Source organism: Ovis canadensis, chromosome 5 (assembly GCF_042477335.2).
Source record: "Ovis canadensis isolate MfBH-ARS-UI-01 breed Bighorn chromosome 5, ARS-UI_OviCan_v2, whole genome shotgun sequence".
In the NCBI taxonomy this organism is placed as follows: Eukaryota; Metazoa; Chordata; class Mammalia; order Artiodactyla; family Bovidae; genus Ovis; species Ovis canadensis.
This window is the reverse complement of record NC_091249.1, coordinates 21,757,893-21,775,020: the sequence shown is the minus strand read 5'-3', so window position 1 is coordinate 21,775,020 and position 17,128 is coordinate 21,757,893. Positions and strand designations below refer to the sequence as shown.

The 17,128-nt window shown below is 43.9% G+C and overlaps 1 protein-coding gene across 1 annotated transcript; it reads left to right on the top strand.

Moving 5' to 3' along the window:
• The first annotated feature begins 265 nt into the window (after window positions 1-265).
• Window positions 266-1,204, top strand: LOC138441661 (olfactory receptor 10H3-like). The gene has a single exon (XM_069592759.1). It carries the CDS (start codon window positions 356-358, stop codon window positions 1,202-1,204), a length of 849 nt encoding a protein of 282 aa, XP_069448860.1. The 5' UTR covers window positions 266-355.
• The last annotated feature ends 15,924 nt before the right edge of the window (window positions 1,205-17,128 follow it).

Here is a 17,128-nt window from a genome sequence, read left to right as displayed (position 1 = left end):
AGGGAAGTCCAACTTCTCTGTATAGTATGTGCTTAGTCGCTCAGTTGTGTCCGACTCTTGCAACCCCATAGACTGTAGCCTGGCAAGCTCCTCTGTCCATGGGATTCTCCAGGCATGAATTCTGGAGTGGGTTGCCATTTCTTTCTCCATCTGTATAGTATAGAGCTCTTCAGTTGGTCTTTAATGTATGTCAGCGCCTCTGTTTTAACCACTGTGCCTTCATTCTCTTTCTGATCTCCCAGATGCAGCATCCTCATCTGCTCAGAACTACAGCACAGTGTCTGAATTCATCCTCATTGGCTTCTCCAACTTCCCTCAGCAACTCCTGCCCACCTTCTTCCTGCTGTACCTGCTGATGTACCTGTTCACGCTCCTGGGCAACCTGCTCATCATGGGCACCATCTGGAGGGAGTGCAGCCTCCACACCCCCATGTACCTCTTCCTGTGTGCCCTCTCCATCTCCGAGATCCTGTTCACTGTTACCATTACCCCTCAAATGCTGGCAGACATGCTCTCCACCCACCGCTCCATCACCTTTGTGGCCTGTGCCAGCCAAATGTTCTTCTTCTTTACGTTTGGCTACACCCACTCCTTCCTGCTCATGATCATGGGCTATGACCGCTACGTGGCCATCTGCCACCCCCTGCGCTACAACATGCTCATGAGCACACGTGACTGTGCCCGTCTTGTGTCCTGGTGCTGGGCTGGTGGCTCACTTGTGGGGATGATGGTGACACTGATCATTTTTCACCTCACCTTCTGTGGGTCCAATGAGATTCACCATTTTTTCTGCCATATTTTTTCCCTTTTGAAGTTGGCCTGTGGGAGGGACACAGCCTCTCTCACCCTGGGTGTGATCCTGGTCTGTGTCACGGCCCTGATGGGCTGCTTGTTCTTCATCGTCCTCTCCTATGTCTTCATCGTGGCTGCCATCCTGAGGATCCCCTCCACTGAGGGCCGGCACAAGACCTTCTCCACCTGTGTCTCCCACCTGACCATAGTGGTCGTGCACTACGGTTTTGCCTCCCTCATCTACCTCAAGCCCAATGGCTCTCATTCTATGGACAGTAACATTCTGATTACCACCACTTATACAGTCTTCACCCCCTTTCTTAGCCCAATTATTTTCAGTCTTAGGAATAAGGAGCTTAAGAATGCCATACAGAGATGCTTCCGCAGAACTTTCTGTCCCCTAAACTCCTAACCATCAGTACAGGGTAGAAGGGTTGGAGACAATAATGCCTTTCTTCATAGAACTCTTGTGATGATACAGGTATATGAAAATACCCACACTCCTCAGGAGTATGATCATAGTAGCTATTTTACTTTCTTCAATTTTCCCCCTCTTATAGCCTCAAACCATCATAATATCTTGTTTATATCCACTATGATGAACTGTATCCCATTATCTATGCCTAGGAATATGCTACCTACTTATAGGCAGGTGAGCAGAATCACAAGGATGTGTCAGGTCCCTGATGCACATGATTCTTCTTGAATGGACTATCAAGAGAAGATTTTGTCCCTTCACCCCCCCAAAATAAGAATCAACAACCTAAAGAATAAGAATAAATAACCTAAAATTAATAACCCACCAGAACTGAGTCTTTTCTATGTATAAAGCACTGTGTCTAGAGTATTATTATTATTATCCTTTAATTATAACAAATGTACAAAAGAAAATAGAGTGTCTCTGAGAAAATGATTTGCTGTTTGTAGTTTCTCACTCCATTTTGGAGTAATGGAGTCTAAGGGAAGTTTTTATTTTGACCCCAGTTAAGTGAAAGATTCTAAAATGGAAAGGACAGAGAGAGAGTAGAGCACTAGGAAGAGATCTGATTACTCAATTGGATTAAAAAATATAAAATATACGGGAAAAATCTGGAAAACAGAGAAGGAAGGAAGAGGTTGGCAATGAAACTAAGCAAGACCCTGTGGGGCTCCTAGGCACAGAGGCCTTTCTGTATCCACCCACCCTGCCATTTCTTGTTTGTAGGAAATAGGCTCCAACCTCTATGACCTACCCTGAGTTCCAAAGGGCACATTCAAGTAGTTGTTAAATCAGGGAATTTGAGGGGTGCAAGAGAAGGGAGAAGCAGTCAAGAAATGATAGTGTGAAATATAGACCAATGGAATAAGAAAGAAAGCCCAGAGATAAACCCACGCACCTCTGGGCATCTTATCTTTGACAAAGGAGGCAAGAATATACAATGGGGAAAAGGTAGTCTCTTCAATAAGTGGAGTTGGGAAAACTGGACAGCTACATGTAAAAGAATGAAATTAGAACACTTCCTAATGCCATACACAAAGATAAACTCAAAATGGATTAAAGACCTAAATGTAAGGCCAGAAACCATAAAACTCTTAGAGGAAAAACATAGGCAGAACACCATGACATAAATCACAGCAAAATCCTCCATGACTGACCTCCGAGAGTAATGGAGATAAAAACAAAAATAAACAAATGGGAGCTAATTATACTTAAGAGTTTTTGCACAAAGAAGGAAACTATAAGCAAGGTGAAAATAATAGTGAACTGAACAAAGAATTAATCTCTAAAATATACGAGCAGCTCATGCAACAATACCAGAAAAACAAACAACCCAATCAAAAAGTGGGCAAAAGACCTAACCAGACATTTCCCCAAAGAAGACATACAGATGGTGAATAAACACATGAAAAAATGCTCAACATCCCTCATTAGAAGAGAAACACAAGTCAAAACTACAATGAGATATCACCTCACACCTCAGAATGGCCATCATTAAAAAAAAAAAAATCCACAAAAAATAAATACTGGAGAGGGTGTGGAGAAAATGGAACTCTCTTGCACCGTTGGTGGGAATGTAACTTGATACAACCAATATGGAAGACAGTATGGGGATTCCTTAAAAAAACTAGGGGTAACACTATCATATGACCCAACAATCCCACTACTAGACATATATGCTAAGAAAATCATAACTGAAAAAGACATATGTACTACAGTGTTCATTGCAGGGCTGTTTTTTGTTTTGTTTTGTTTTGTTTTTTGCTTACCCAATGTTTGCTTTTCCATCTTTTAAAATAATTATTTATTTTTAGTTGGAGGATAATTGCTTTACAGTATTGTGTTGGTTTCTTCTATATATTAACATGAGTCAGCCATCGGTATATGTGTGTCCCCTCCCCCTTGAGCCTCCTTCCCACCTCCCACCCCATCCCACCCCTCTAGGTTATCAGAGTACCGCATTTGAGCTCCTTGAATCATACAGCACATTATACAGCGCAATTTCCACTGGCTATCTAATTCTGCATATGGTACTGTGTATGTTTCAACGCTACTCACTCAATTCATCCCACCCTCTCCTTACACCCACTTCACCATGTCCACAAGTCTGTTCTTTATGTCTGTGTTTCCATTGCTGCCCTGCAAATAGGGCAGTACCATTTTTCTAGATTCCATGTACATGCATGAATATACAATATTTGTCTTTCTCTTTCTGACTTACTTCAGTCTATACAATAGGCTCTAGTTTCATCCACCTTATTACAACTGAGTTGAATGAGTTCCTTTTTATGGCTGAGTGATATTCCATTGTGTATCTGTACCACAACTTCTTTACCCATGCATCACTGATGGCCATCTAGGTTGCTTCTATGCCCTAGCTATTGTAAATAGTGTTGTGATGAACACTGCGGTACATGTGTCTTTTTCAATTTTGGTTTCCTCAGGGTATATGTCTAGGAGTGGGACTGCTGGATCATGTGGTAGTTTTATTTCTAGTTTTAAAGAAATCTCCATACTGTTCTCCATAGTGGTTGTATCAATTTGCATTCCCATATGATCCAAGCAGCTGTGCCACCTCCAAGATAGAAAGCGTTTCCATTTTTATGTGAATTGTTTTTTTTTCCCCATTGAAGTCTCAAATTACTACTCCCAACAGCCCCTTTTTCTTTAGCTGAAGATGGTGTTTAAGATGAAGAGCTCTTAATATTAGCCTCCCCACTGGCAGATGGTGACTCAGAGAAGTCAATTCACTTCACTCCACACAGCAAGAAATTGGATGGATCAGGGTTTGAATGTGTCTTCAGATATGAGTCATTAAAAGAAGCACTAAATTATCTAGGCCTTGGTTTTCAATAAACATTTAAGAATGTGGAGAGAACAGTTCTCACCAGCTTCATTGACTATGCTAAAGCCTTTGATTGTGCGGATCACAACAAACTATGGAAAATTCATAAAGAGATGGGAATACCAGACCACCTTACCTGCTTCCTGAGAAATCTGTATGCAAGTCAAGAAGCATCAATTAGAAGCAGACATGGAACAATGGGCTGGTTCAAAATTGGGAAAGAAGTACATCAAGGATGTATATTATCACTCTACTTATTCAGCTTATATGCAGAGTACATCATGCTAAATCCTGGGCTGGATGAAGCACAGGCTGTAATCAAGATTGCTGGGAGAAATACCAACAACCTCAGGTATGCAGATGACACCACCCTTATGGCAGAAAGCGAAGAGGAACTAAAGAGCCTCTTGATGAAGGTGAAAGAGAAGAGTGAAAAAGTTGGCTTAAAACTCAGCATTCAAAAAACAAAGATCATGGCATTTGGTCCCATCACTTCATTGTAAATAGATGGGGAAACAATGGAAACCATGACAGACTTTATTTTCTTGAGCTCCAAATTTCCTGCAGATGGTGACTACAGCCATGAAATTAAAAGATGTTTGCTCCTGGAAGAAAAGCTATGGCCAACCTAGACAGCATATTAAAAAGCAAAGACATCACTTTGTTCACAAAGGTCCATATTGTCAAAGCTATGGTTTTTCCAGTAGTCATGTACAAATGTGAGAGCTGGACCATAAAAAAGGCTGAGCACCAAAGAATTAGTGCTTTTGAACAGTGGTGTTGGAGAAGACTCTTGAGAGTCCCTAGGACTGCAAGGAGACCAAACTAGTCTATCCTAAAGGAAGTCAACCTGAATATTCATTGGAAGGACTAATGGTGAAGCTGAAACTCCAATACTCTGGTCACTTGATGTGAAAAGCCAACTCATTGGAAAAGACCCTGGTGCTGGGAAAGATTGAAGGTAGTAGGAGAAGGGGATGATAGAGGATGAGATGGTTGGATTGTATCACTGACTCAATGAACATGAGTGTGAGCAAGCTCTGGGAGATGGTGAAGGACAGGGAAGCCTGGTGTGCTGCAGCCCATGGGGTCACAAAGAGTTGGACACAACTCAGCAACTAAATAACACCGACAGTCAGCTTCTCTCTGTTTAAGAACACAAATTGAAAAATTCCTAAAAACTGAGCTGAAATGATGTGGTATGGTCTTCTTAGCAGATGTCAACTAAAAAAATAGTCACAACCTAAAAGTGGAGAGTTATGTTTTATTTGGTGGGAATTTTTAGAACTTCAAACCTGGGAGACAGCATCTCAAGAACCCTGAGCGAACTGCTCCAAGGAGGCAAGCAGAGGAGTCAGGTTATATAGAAGTTTGGAACAAGGGACAAGTAGTCTGAACATCAAAAGATTATTGCTAATAAAGGAAAACCAGTTATTCCTCAAGTTAAGGAATCTAACACTTTTCTATTTATGGGAAGATGCAAGAGTCTGGGCTCAAAGAAATCATTTTTTCCTATGCATCTCAGCTATCTGGGACCAGTGTTCTGTGTTTTTTTACATCCTGAGTTCCTCAGTGTTCACCACAGGGAGTGGCTGCAGCCTCGTGGCTGCCAGTTTGCACAGGCATTGTTATCCTTTCTGGTTGTCCTTCGGGCTCAGGAATTCACATTTTGAGGGCCAGAATTGCTGATGACTATGACATTCTTATTACTCATATGGTAGGAAATGCTCCATTTCTCACAGACAATTAGTATACCTCATCTGAACCTGCCACCTCCAGCTGTACCCCAGTGTTCTCGTCAGTGAGGGTCCCTGAGCATCCTTTTTGGAGGACACAGAGAGATGAACAACACTTGCTCTGAACTGCCTGTGAAACTCCACTGGCATAACATTCCCTGTGAGCCAATTCCAAGTTTCATTAGAAAATAAACCAAGGGATATTCTGTGATACCTGGGGACTCATTAAAAGTTGACACTTAATTCCCATCCCCACTTCATTTCTGATTTTTTTTAACAGTCCGTAAGTGTCAAGCACAAAGCCAAGGCAGATGAGGTTAGATGCATAGCTCAAGCATAAGGCACAGACAAAGCCACAGGTCCACCCCACTCTGGAGGAATGGTCCCAGGCCTACTCTTTCCCACTTACTTTCAAGCCCCAAATTTAATTGGCAGCAAGAGAAAGAAGTGGGAATTGGAGGTGGCCTTCTTTTTCCGCAAGGCACAGGATTGCCAGACCTCCAAGCAGCCAAATGCTACATCATGCACCTTGGTGCCCCGGGCTGCCAAACCCAAGGCACACAAAGCAGCTAAGTGTTGCATACTCCTGGGAGCTGCAGCTTCTACTTCCTCAATCATAATGCTCACATTCCTATGTGATATAAATTACATGTTCAATACTTCCCCTCTTTCCTTGTTCTGTTGGCAACCCCAAAGGGGTAGGACCACTCTGGACTTGCTTACCATTGTGTTTCTAAAATCTGCAAACAGCTCTCTCATTACAACTCTATGGAATCTGTGAGCTACAAAATCCTTCTGAAGTGTAAATGGCTATCCTCTAGCTTCTCTGAAACTCATTTTCAGGCATGGCTGGCATCACAGAAACCTGCCTCCTCTTGTGTATGTGTCATAGCTAGTGCCCCTGTGCCAGTGAGTCTCATCTTGTGGCTGTGGGGCTATGGAGTAAGGTCCTATTGTTACCGAATCCAAGCTCACCCTGCTTGTCGCACAACAGGCCAGTGAATCAGAGCCAAGGTGTTGAGACAAGGAATACAGCTTTGTTTGGAAAATAGCAGACCCAGAAGGTGGCAGACCAATGTCTCAAAATAACCATCTTATGGAGTCTGGATGTCAGGTTGTTTTATGGATCAGAGATGTGGGGAGGTGGGGAAACAAAGTAAAAAGACCATTAATCTTGCAAATATCTTCTAGAATGGCAAGTTTCAGGCAAGGGGATGTGTTCCATCCACAGGTGGACAGGGCTCTGAACAAAAAGAACTTTTAGTTTAAGGCAGAGGGGCAGGGCTATTTGAGGCAGGCCATTGTGTATAATTATAATAACAAAAACAACAAAAATCAAGTCAAAGAAACATTTCCAACATGGAGTCAGAACTGGTTTTTCCCTGCCAGTAGTCACCATGAGCCACAGCCTCTCCTTGCTGCCCAAGTGCCCTGTCATATTGGCCTTCCTCTGTTCCTCAAATAGGCAATTGTCTTCCCACCTTGGGTCCTTTGCACATGCTGTTCCTTTTGTCTAGTGCCCCTTTTCCTCTCCCTTTTGACCAGAAAGTCTTATTGAAATGCTACCTTCTCCATGAGGTCTCCCCCTAGTCGGCAACGTTCTCTTTAAGCTTTCATGGCACTCTGCTTTCTCTTCCTCCCACTTGTAACTTCTTTTGTCAGTTGCTCACCATCTACTTCTTTTCTCCCCTGTAAGGTCCATGAGGGCAGGTATCCCTGTCCTGGTCACTGTGGTCTCCCCAGAGATGGGCTCAGATGCTCCATACACATCTGTTGAATACACGGGCACAGGAGCCGGGCTTCCTCTGAGCTGGAGATAAGAGTTATCTCATGCACAGTCTTTAGGTACTGAGGCTGGTCATGCTTATCAAACTATCCTACAAGGGCAGCTGGCTCTGACTTCTCCTAGTTGTTAAAGAGCAGATCAAGTATTTGATTTAGGTATTCAAGAAGAAGAATCAAGTATTCTTCTTCTATTTACCACTGCACAGCCTCAGAAAAGAGGACACCTCCTGAGCAAGCCAATCACCTAGAAACTGAAGAAGAGTTCAACTCCATTTAATGGCCCAATCCTTGGTGGGAATTTTATCCTGTAAATATTTATGGTATACCTAGCACGTGCTAGACATAAAAAGTCAGTGTGACTCAGACTCCATTTCTAAGAGACTCTGGATGAGGGATGGAGACAAGTGCCTAAGTCATATAGATATTGCAACATGAATACAATGCAGATGTGAATCTCAAGATAACAGGATCCCCCCAAAACAAACACTGATAACCAAGTTGTTATAAATGTTGCAGGGAAGGGCCAATACTGACTCCTGGTTGAAAATATTTCTTTGACTTGCTTTAGGTTGCTTTTGTTATTATAATCACACAAAGTGAGCTGCTTCAAAGAATCCTGTCTCTTTGCCTGACTGTTAAGTTACAGTGCCTTTTTTCAGAACCCTGTCCTCTGGTGGATGACAGGAAAAAATAAATTAACAAATCCCTTCCCTGAAGCTTGCCATTCTAGGAGATATTTACAAGACTTATGGCATTTTTACTTAATTTCCTCACTTTCCCCCATCTTTTCTCTGTAAAAGAATTTGACATCCAGACCCCATAAGATGGTTATTTTGAGACATCGGTTATACAGTCATATTCCTTGCCTCAACCCCTTGTCACTCAGATACATTGAGTCATGGGCAAACAGAGCTTGGACTCGGTAGCATAAACATGAAAGTGTATCTGTCAGAATTATATATTAGGGATCAGGTTGAATACACATGGGAAACTACCAGCACACCCATTAACTCAAGGGCTTGGTACAGTGGAGGAAAGTGGATGAAGAACATTCTTCTTGAGGGTGATGAATCTGACCCATGGGTTGCCCTGAGCATAGGACTAGCACAGAGCAGGGGATGGAGAATGTTTGAAGAGTGAAACAACTTGGGTCACTATCAATATTTACTGGTCATATCCTGGGACAAACCCAGTGGAGAGATCAAGAGATGCATGGGTCCTGCCTAGGAGAAAATCTGAGCAAAGCTACAAGGCCGTGGTTCAAAGGGAATTTGGCTTCTTATTATTGTTTCTCTAGTGGCCACACCCTGTTAAGGAACATCGTCATTACTCAACAAGTATTTGTGATGCAAATGAAAGAACAGCATCCACAGTTCACACACACACACACACACACACACACACAAACACTTGAAATGGAGGTAGATGGAAGGGATTTTGCCCCCACCACTCACCTACCCTGTGCCAGTCTCCTTACATGCATTGTATAATTCGGCCCCATTTTACAAAAGAGAAGATGAGACCCAGAGAGTCTAAGACATGTGTCCTGGTCACAGCACTGCCTCCAGTGAAGACTCTAAGATACAGCTTAATTGTGACCATGGTTTCCTGTATTCTGTTTCTAAGCTTAGTACTGACTGCATTCTGTGACTCCAGTTGCATTTCCTGACCTCTGGCCATGCAGAAGCAGCCATTTAGATCTTTTGCCTATGTCTTGACTCCATTTCTTGGCTGAACACTTGTCCCTCTGATGTTCTTTTGAAATTGACTGGTATCATTTCGGGGGGGGGGGCTCCGAAGAACTCTGGTATGACAGTTCTTTATGTCTCAGTTCAGAGAAGAATTCAGCAAGAGCAAAGTGACATAAGACATGATATATTAGAATAGGACACTTGTAAGACTTACAAGCGGGCAGGCAAGAAATGCTGTGTGCCCCGAGAACTTAGTGGGCTACAGCTTTATAATCAAAGGAAAAGTGGGGAGGGGAAGAAGACTTTCTTTGTCTTCCTTGAGTAGACGTCATGTTTCCATCATCAGTTCCCACCCTACATAGGGCAGGGAAGTTTACTTGTCCTTCCCTACATGGTCAGGCCAGGAATGTCATTGCACTTTGGAAAGACATTTTCTGATCTCAGTACAATGAGGGATTTTCATTTTGAAAAGGTCACCTTCCCATAAATGATGTTTTTTTGAGTGCACAGAGCCTGTTTGGGGGGTCATTAACTTATTTAGCTCACTGTGGGTTTCATGCCACCATTGTTTTATTGTTTGGGGGCATGTACCATGCTTCTATTGCTAAACAAGCCTGCTTTCTTGAATAATCACTAACTTACAGAAGTTTCCCATATTTTCCTACTTATAATCCCTTTGTTAGTCACTCAACTGTGTCCTATTCTTTGTGACTCCATGGACTGTAGCCCTCCAGGCGCCTCTATCCATGGGGTTTTCCAGGCAAGAATACTGGAGTGGGTTGCCATTTTCTTCTCCAGGGGACCTTCCCAACCCACAGATTGAACCCGGGTCTCCCACATTGCAGGCAGATGCTTTACCATCTGAGCTACCAGGGAAGCCCTTAATTTCCTAGTGGGGTTAATTATTTAATCACCTATATTGTTCCTTCATTCTGTCCCTCTCACTTTCTAGAAGTGGACTGTGCCAAGAAATTCCATAAATTCTGGGTCTTCTGCTGTCCCAAGAGGACGGAACTCAGTAGGCAGTCTTGGCTAGACCCTCAAGCCAGGCTGGCATCTGCCTGTGCCATCTGGCTGCCCCAGCCCCTCTTCCAGCCCACTCACACTCTGAGGGATAGAGGGGTGGTTCTAAGGTGCTATCAAGACCCTTCATATTTCAACCCCAACTTGAATTCCCAACCTATCCTAACCCTACTCTGGACTCTTCTCTATGCCTTTGCTCAAGCTGGTTCCTCTGCCTGGGATTCCCTCTCTGACACCATGTACCCAAGGACTCTTGTTCATCCTTCAAAGTTCAGTTCAGATGCCACCTCCTCACTCCCCTGCCTGCATGACAAAGTTTCAAGGGCATAATGTAAGTTCTTCTATCCACTATTTTCTTCAATATTTATTGACTGTTCACTATGTGTTGGAAACACAGCATGGAAATCAGTAAGACACTACTCTTGCCCTTGGGAATTCAGTCTAGTGGGAGACCCTGACTCATAACCAGGCAATGATGACAGCTTTGATACAGTACTCCAGGGGAAGATGGGAGTCAGAAAATGCTCCTGTCTTATTTTAGGCTGGAGATATAAAATGGGAGTGGTGGACTTAAGAATCAGTCATAACCTGAAAATAGAGAGTGCTTTATTCAGTGACAATAGTTAGGACTCTGAGCCCAGAGGACAGGGTCTCAGTAGCCCTGAGAAACTGCTCGGAAGAGGCAAAAGAGGGAGTCAGGCTACATGCAAGTTTGCAACAAAGCAGGCAGGCAGTCTGAACGTCAAAGATTATTGTTAAGTAAGGAAAACCAGATATCAAGTTAGAGAAATTAGCACTCTTCTACGTATGCAAAGATGCAAGTCTGGGATTATCGAAGTCATTCCTTACATGTGCATCCCAGCTGTCTGGGGCCAGCATCCTGTCTTTTTGATTTCTCAGATCCCCCCACCCCACCCACCAGCATCTGCTGGATAACACGTGTTGTGTTCCCTTATGGGAGCCCTCATTCACATTTGGAAGCCCAAAATTGCTGATGGCTGTTATATCCTCGTTTATTGATATGACAGGAGATATTCCATTTCACAGAGTGTTGCATTGGAGGAGGGGATGGGAGCTGAGATTGGAAATTGGAGATGCTAACAAGAACCATATTGCACAGGGCCCTGTAGGACACAGTGAAGCATCTGAGCACTAGGGAGTCATGGCTGGCTTTAAGCAGAAGGAAGTAATCAGCTTGTTTAGCAGGATCCCTCTGCTATTGTGTAGGAAGTGGATGTAGAGGTGAGAAAACTATAACAAGAAGGATGCTATAGTGAGTTAAAATAGTGTCCAGAAGTCCATGTCCACTTGGAGCCTCAAAATTAGACTTCTTTTGGAAATAGGGTATTTTCTATTGTAATTAGTTAAGGATCTCAAAATGAAATCATCCTTGGTTTTGGGGGGACCCTAATGACTTCTTTTCTTAAAATATGAGAAGATATACAGACATACAAGGAGAAATCCATCTGAAGAAGTATCCAGAGATTGCAGCGATGCAGTCAAGGGTTACCAGCAGCCCACCAGGAGTGAGGCATAGAACAGATTCTCCTTTAGAGCTTCTGGAAGAACCAATTCTTTTTTTCATTTTTTATGCTCCCCCCCCCAAAGTTATTTATCTTTAATTGAAGGAAAATTGCTTCGCAATATTGTGTTGGCCTCTGCCATACATCAACATGAGTCAGCCATAGGTATACATGTGTCCCCTCCCTCTTTTACCTCCCTCCCACCTTCCACCCCTCCCATATATAAAACAGATAATCAATGGGAATTTGCTGTATGGCTCAGGGAGACCAAATATGGGCTCTGTACCAAATCTTGATTTTGACTTTGGCCTTCCAGTACCATGAGAGAATAAATTTCTGTTGCTTGAAGTCCACCCATTGTGTGGTAAATTGCTTTATCAGCCCTCGGACACTAATACAGGGTTATTAGTTGCAGGGTTACACCAATACCTGTCCTCCAGGTTCTATGTGCTTGCACCAACCAGACTGGGGTCTTGGAGATGAAAGTGTGGAAAATGGGAAGAGAGCAGACACTGAGCTGCACTTTAGCCCAACAACCTGGAAGCCCAGTTGTTCGTGGCTGTCAGAGCCTGACACTGTCTGCTCCTTCCCTCTCCAGTGCTTCAGTTTCAAGGGCCTGGGTCCAGAGCATGTTCATGCTTTAGAGATTCCATTCCTGACCTGGTCCCTCTCCTTCCCACAGAGGTCAGAGCATCAGCCTCTCTGCTAGGACATTTCCTGTAGCTGGGAGCCAGGGTTTCCTGATCAAAGTGGGGACAGGTTTGGTTTAGAAACCTTGTGATGTCTTCTGGGATGGCCCAGGGGTACCTTTTATGGGGTGTGGATGGTCTTAGCCTTTTGAGCTGCAAGGCCCACAGTGGACCCTCCCAGGAAGGGAAGGAGCCCCTGGGGTTGAAAGATTAGGGGAGGGGCACCTACTTCTTCTCTATTCCTTCCTTGGTCTAGTTAGGGGCTGTCTTGTCACCTCTCTCTCCCAACCTAATATTCCCTTTGGTGCTACAAAATAGCCCAGCTCCCAGCAGAGCACAGAGGGCTGTCAGGGAAGGTTTGCAGGCTGCATATACCTCTGTGAGTTGATCCCAGGGGAGCCTATTGTGCCCAGAAGTTCCCCCAAGGCTCCCTCCCACCTGACTCTGGGCCCAGAGGGAGCTCCTACTGCCTCCTGCACCAGGCTCCCCTGGGATGCTTTTGGAATGCGCCTCTGGAGAAGAAAGGGATAAAGTGAGGGAGCAGCCTCCCACCTCACCCACTTCCTTCTGAGCTCCCTTTGTGAGTGAGGGGGCCAGGGTCTTCTCTGCTACCTCTTTAGAGTGCTCCTGGTTGCTGCCAAGAACGGGGAGTGTGAGTCCTGGATGTTTTCCTGGAGAAGGTGATGCAACCATGAAATAGAGGGACTGGCCATGGATAATAGGAGTGTTGAGTGTGGAATGCAGATCAGGAACCCAGTGGAACAAAGTTCAGGGCAAGCAGTGCCTGAGCAAAAGCTCCTGACTCCTGAATCCTGCACCCAGGCTCCAGTGGGCACACACACTCATGCACATTTGTGTGCACAATGTAGTTGTCAGGCAGACCACAGAATGAAAGTTGCCAGACAGCATCACAAGCATCGGTCATCTTCTTCGAGTTTCTGCAGTATCATGCTGTGACAGTATATACGTCTGGGTGCACTTCCAGGTGTGCTGGAGGCCAGGACTCGGCAGGTGTGCGTCCAGCCTCGAGGGTGGGGTCTCTGCATCTGCGTGAATGCACAGGTCTGAGTGCAGTGGACTGTCACGTTCATATCTGGTGGAAGTAAGAACATAAAAAAATACTGTATGTGGTGGGGGAGACGGTGGTGGGGTGCACAGGTGCGGAGATGTGGGGATACTCATGTGTAGGTGTGTGTGAAAGACACAAGGGGTACCTGGGTCCCAGTCTGTAGGAACAGGAAGGTGCTCACCCCTCAGAAGAGCTGTCCTGAAGTGCCTCCCCTTCTGCTTGGGTCAAGGTCAGAGGCTGCGCACAGCAGGAGCAGGGAGGCTGAACCAGAGAAGGAGGGTTCTTCCTCCCTTGGCCCAGGGTGGGCCCTGGACACTCTGAGAGTCTCCCTCTCCGTTTCTGGGGACTGGCTGGGCTGTGAACCAGGGGAAAGACAGTGCAGAGGTTTAAGAGGGCTGAATGAGGGGGTCATTTTGCTTTTTTAAAAATTGAAGTAAAATTCACATACTATAGAATTTATCATCTTAAAGTGTCCATTTCAGTGGCATTTAATACATTCACAATGTGCAGCTATTGCCTGTATCTAGTTGCAAAATATTTTCTTCATCCCAAAAGGAAACCTTGCTCTCATTAGCAGCCAGACTCCACATCTTCACTGCCCTTAGCCCCTGGCAACCATTAATCTGCTCTTTGTCTCTATAGATTTGCTTATTTTAGGCATTTCATGTTAATAGAATCAGGCATTCTTTTGTATCTGCCTTTTTTCATATAGCATACCATTTTCAAGTTTCATCCATGTTGTAGCATGGGTCAGCACTACCTTTTTGTGTGTGTAACACATAAAACATAAAATTTAATATCTGAACCGTTTTTAGATAAGCAGTGTTGGGCTTCCCTGGTGGTTCAGATGGTAAAGAACCTGCCTGCAATGCAGGAGACCAGGGCTCAGTCCTGGGAGGATCCCCTGGAGGAGAGCATGGCAACCCGCTCCAGTATTCTTGCCTGGAGAATTCTATGGATAGAGGAGCCTGGAGGGCTACAGTCTATGGGTCACAAAGAGTTAAACATGACTGTTTTGGGTAGTGTTAAGCCTATTTATAATGCTGTATATAGACCTCCAAAACTCTGTTCATTTTGCAAAAGGGAAACTCTATACCCATTAATCAGTAACTCTCCATCTCCCCTTCCCCCCAGCCCTTGGCCAAAGTCATCGTACTTTTCATTTCTGTGAATTTGACTATTTTAGATACTTCAAAAACTGGAATCATGAAAGATCTCTCCTTTGGGGAGGACTGGCTGATCCCACTTAGCATAATGTTCCTGAGGTTCATTTATGTTGCAGCATGACACAGGATTAACTTCCTTTTAAAGGTGAATGACATGATGTTATATGGGTAGACTACACTTTGTTTACTATTCTTTCAGTGATGGGCATTTGGGTTGCTTCCAGCTCATGGCTATTTTGACGTGCTGCTATTAACAGGGTTGTGCAAATATCTTCCTGAGATCCTACTCTCAATGCTTTTACAGACATATCCAGAAGTAGGATTACTAGATGATATGGTAGTTCTATTTTTAATATTTTGAGGAATATCCAGATGGTTTTCCAGAGCTGTTTACAATCCCACCAATAGTTCACAAATATTCCAACTTATTCACAGCCTTGCCATTTTAAACAGCACAGTTCAGTAGCATTTAAGACATTCACAGTATTGTGGAACTATCACTTCCATTTAGGTCCAAGACATTTCACCATCCTTAAAGGAAATCTTGAACCCATTAACAGTAATTCCCCATTCCAACCTATTCCCATTCTCTGGCAATCACTAATCTGCTTCCTCGTTTGATAGGTTTACCTATCCAAAGTATTGCAAATAAATGGAGTCATACAATAGATGGTCCTTTGTGGCAGGCTCCCTCCACTTAATATAATGTCTTTGAGGTTCATCCACGTTGTATCATCCACGTTGTAGCATGTATCAGTAGTTTGTTTTTCTTGTATGTCAAATAGTATACTGTATTTTCATTACTCATTCTGAATCTTTTTTTTAAATTTTTTTTTTACTTTACAATATTGTATTGGTTTTGCCATACACTGACATGAATCCATCATGGTGTACACACGTTCCCCATCCTGAACCCCCCTTCCACCTCCCTCCCCATTCCATCCCTCTGGGTCATCCCAGTGCACGAGCCCCTAGAATCCTGTATCATGCATAGAAACTGGACAGGTAATTTGTTTCACATGTGATAATTCACATGTTTCAATGCCATTCTCCCATATCATCCTGCCCTTGCCCTCTCCCATAGAGTCCAAAAGGCTGTTCTATACATCTGTGTCTCTTTTACTGTCTCACATATGGGGTTATCGTTACCATATTTCTAAACTCCATATATATGCATTAGTATACTGTATTAGTGTTTTTCTTTCTGGATTACTTCACTCTGTATAATAGGCTCCAGTTTCATCCATCTCATTAGAACTGATTCAAATGTATTCTTTTTAATGGCTGAGTAATATTCCATTTTGTATATGTGCCACAGCTTTGTTATCCATTTGTCTGCTGATGGACATCTAGGTTGCCTCCATGTTCTGGCTATTATAAACAGTGCTGCAGTGAACATTGGGGTACATGTGTCTCTTTCAATTCTGGTTTCCTCGGTGTGCATGCCCAGCTAAAAATTGTTGTATTCTGCATCAAGTTCTTTTGTGACAGATGAGAGAGAGAGAGAACCAGAGGGAGAGAGAAAAGGATTGCTGGTGGAGCAGATTCCTGGAAGGAGAGCTTCCCTCACAGGGAGCTGGAACAGATAAGAATCTGCTGCCACTCAGGGAGGGACATGAGAGAACCCACCACTGAGCATCTTGGCTTCTCCATGAAGCATCGTTTTTGCTTCAGCAACAGGCAGGTTGTTGATAGGAGAATGGCATGAGGGTTGAAGAGAGGTGAGGAGCTTCAGAGACTAGCACTGGGAAGTGACCAGAGATAGAGGGCCCAGTTCAGGTCAGAGAACAGGACTCTATGGTGATGCCAGTCAGTATCACATCCTGCGAGGAACTAATGCAAGTTAGACCATGCAACAACAGTAGTAGCTAAGAGCTTAAGGTGCATCACCTCACTGAAGCACAAAAGTAGCCCTTTGGGATAAGGGCTTCATTACTTCATTTCCAGGTGAGCTGCAAAGAGTGATGCTGAGAAATAAAAACAGAACCTAAGTCCTTTCCATGTGGTAGGGGAGAGCTGACTTCTAACTGAAGGTAGCAATTAAGGAGTACATTGATCCTGACGTTTAGGAGGGAGTTGGTCTCTTGGAGATGGGGAGAAGTACAGAGTGGCCAGAGAGCTCAAAGACAGAAAAGCTTAAGAAAAGACTGGTTGGGGGAAGGAGGGGGTGGGGGGTCCTGCATGGAGTTGACAATAGTAATAATAGCAGTCATAATCATTGTTATCATCCATATTATGTTTTATTGAGTTCTTCCTATGTGTCAGGATGTGTGCTACAGCACACTTAAGATGAACGATCTTATTTAAACCTCAACCCATTATTATGAACAC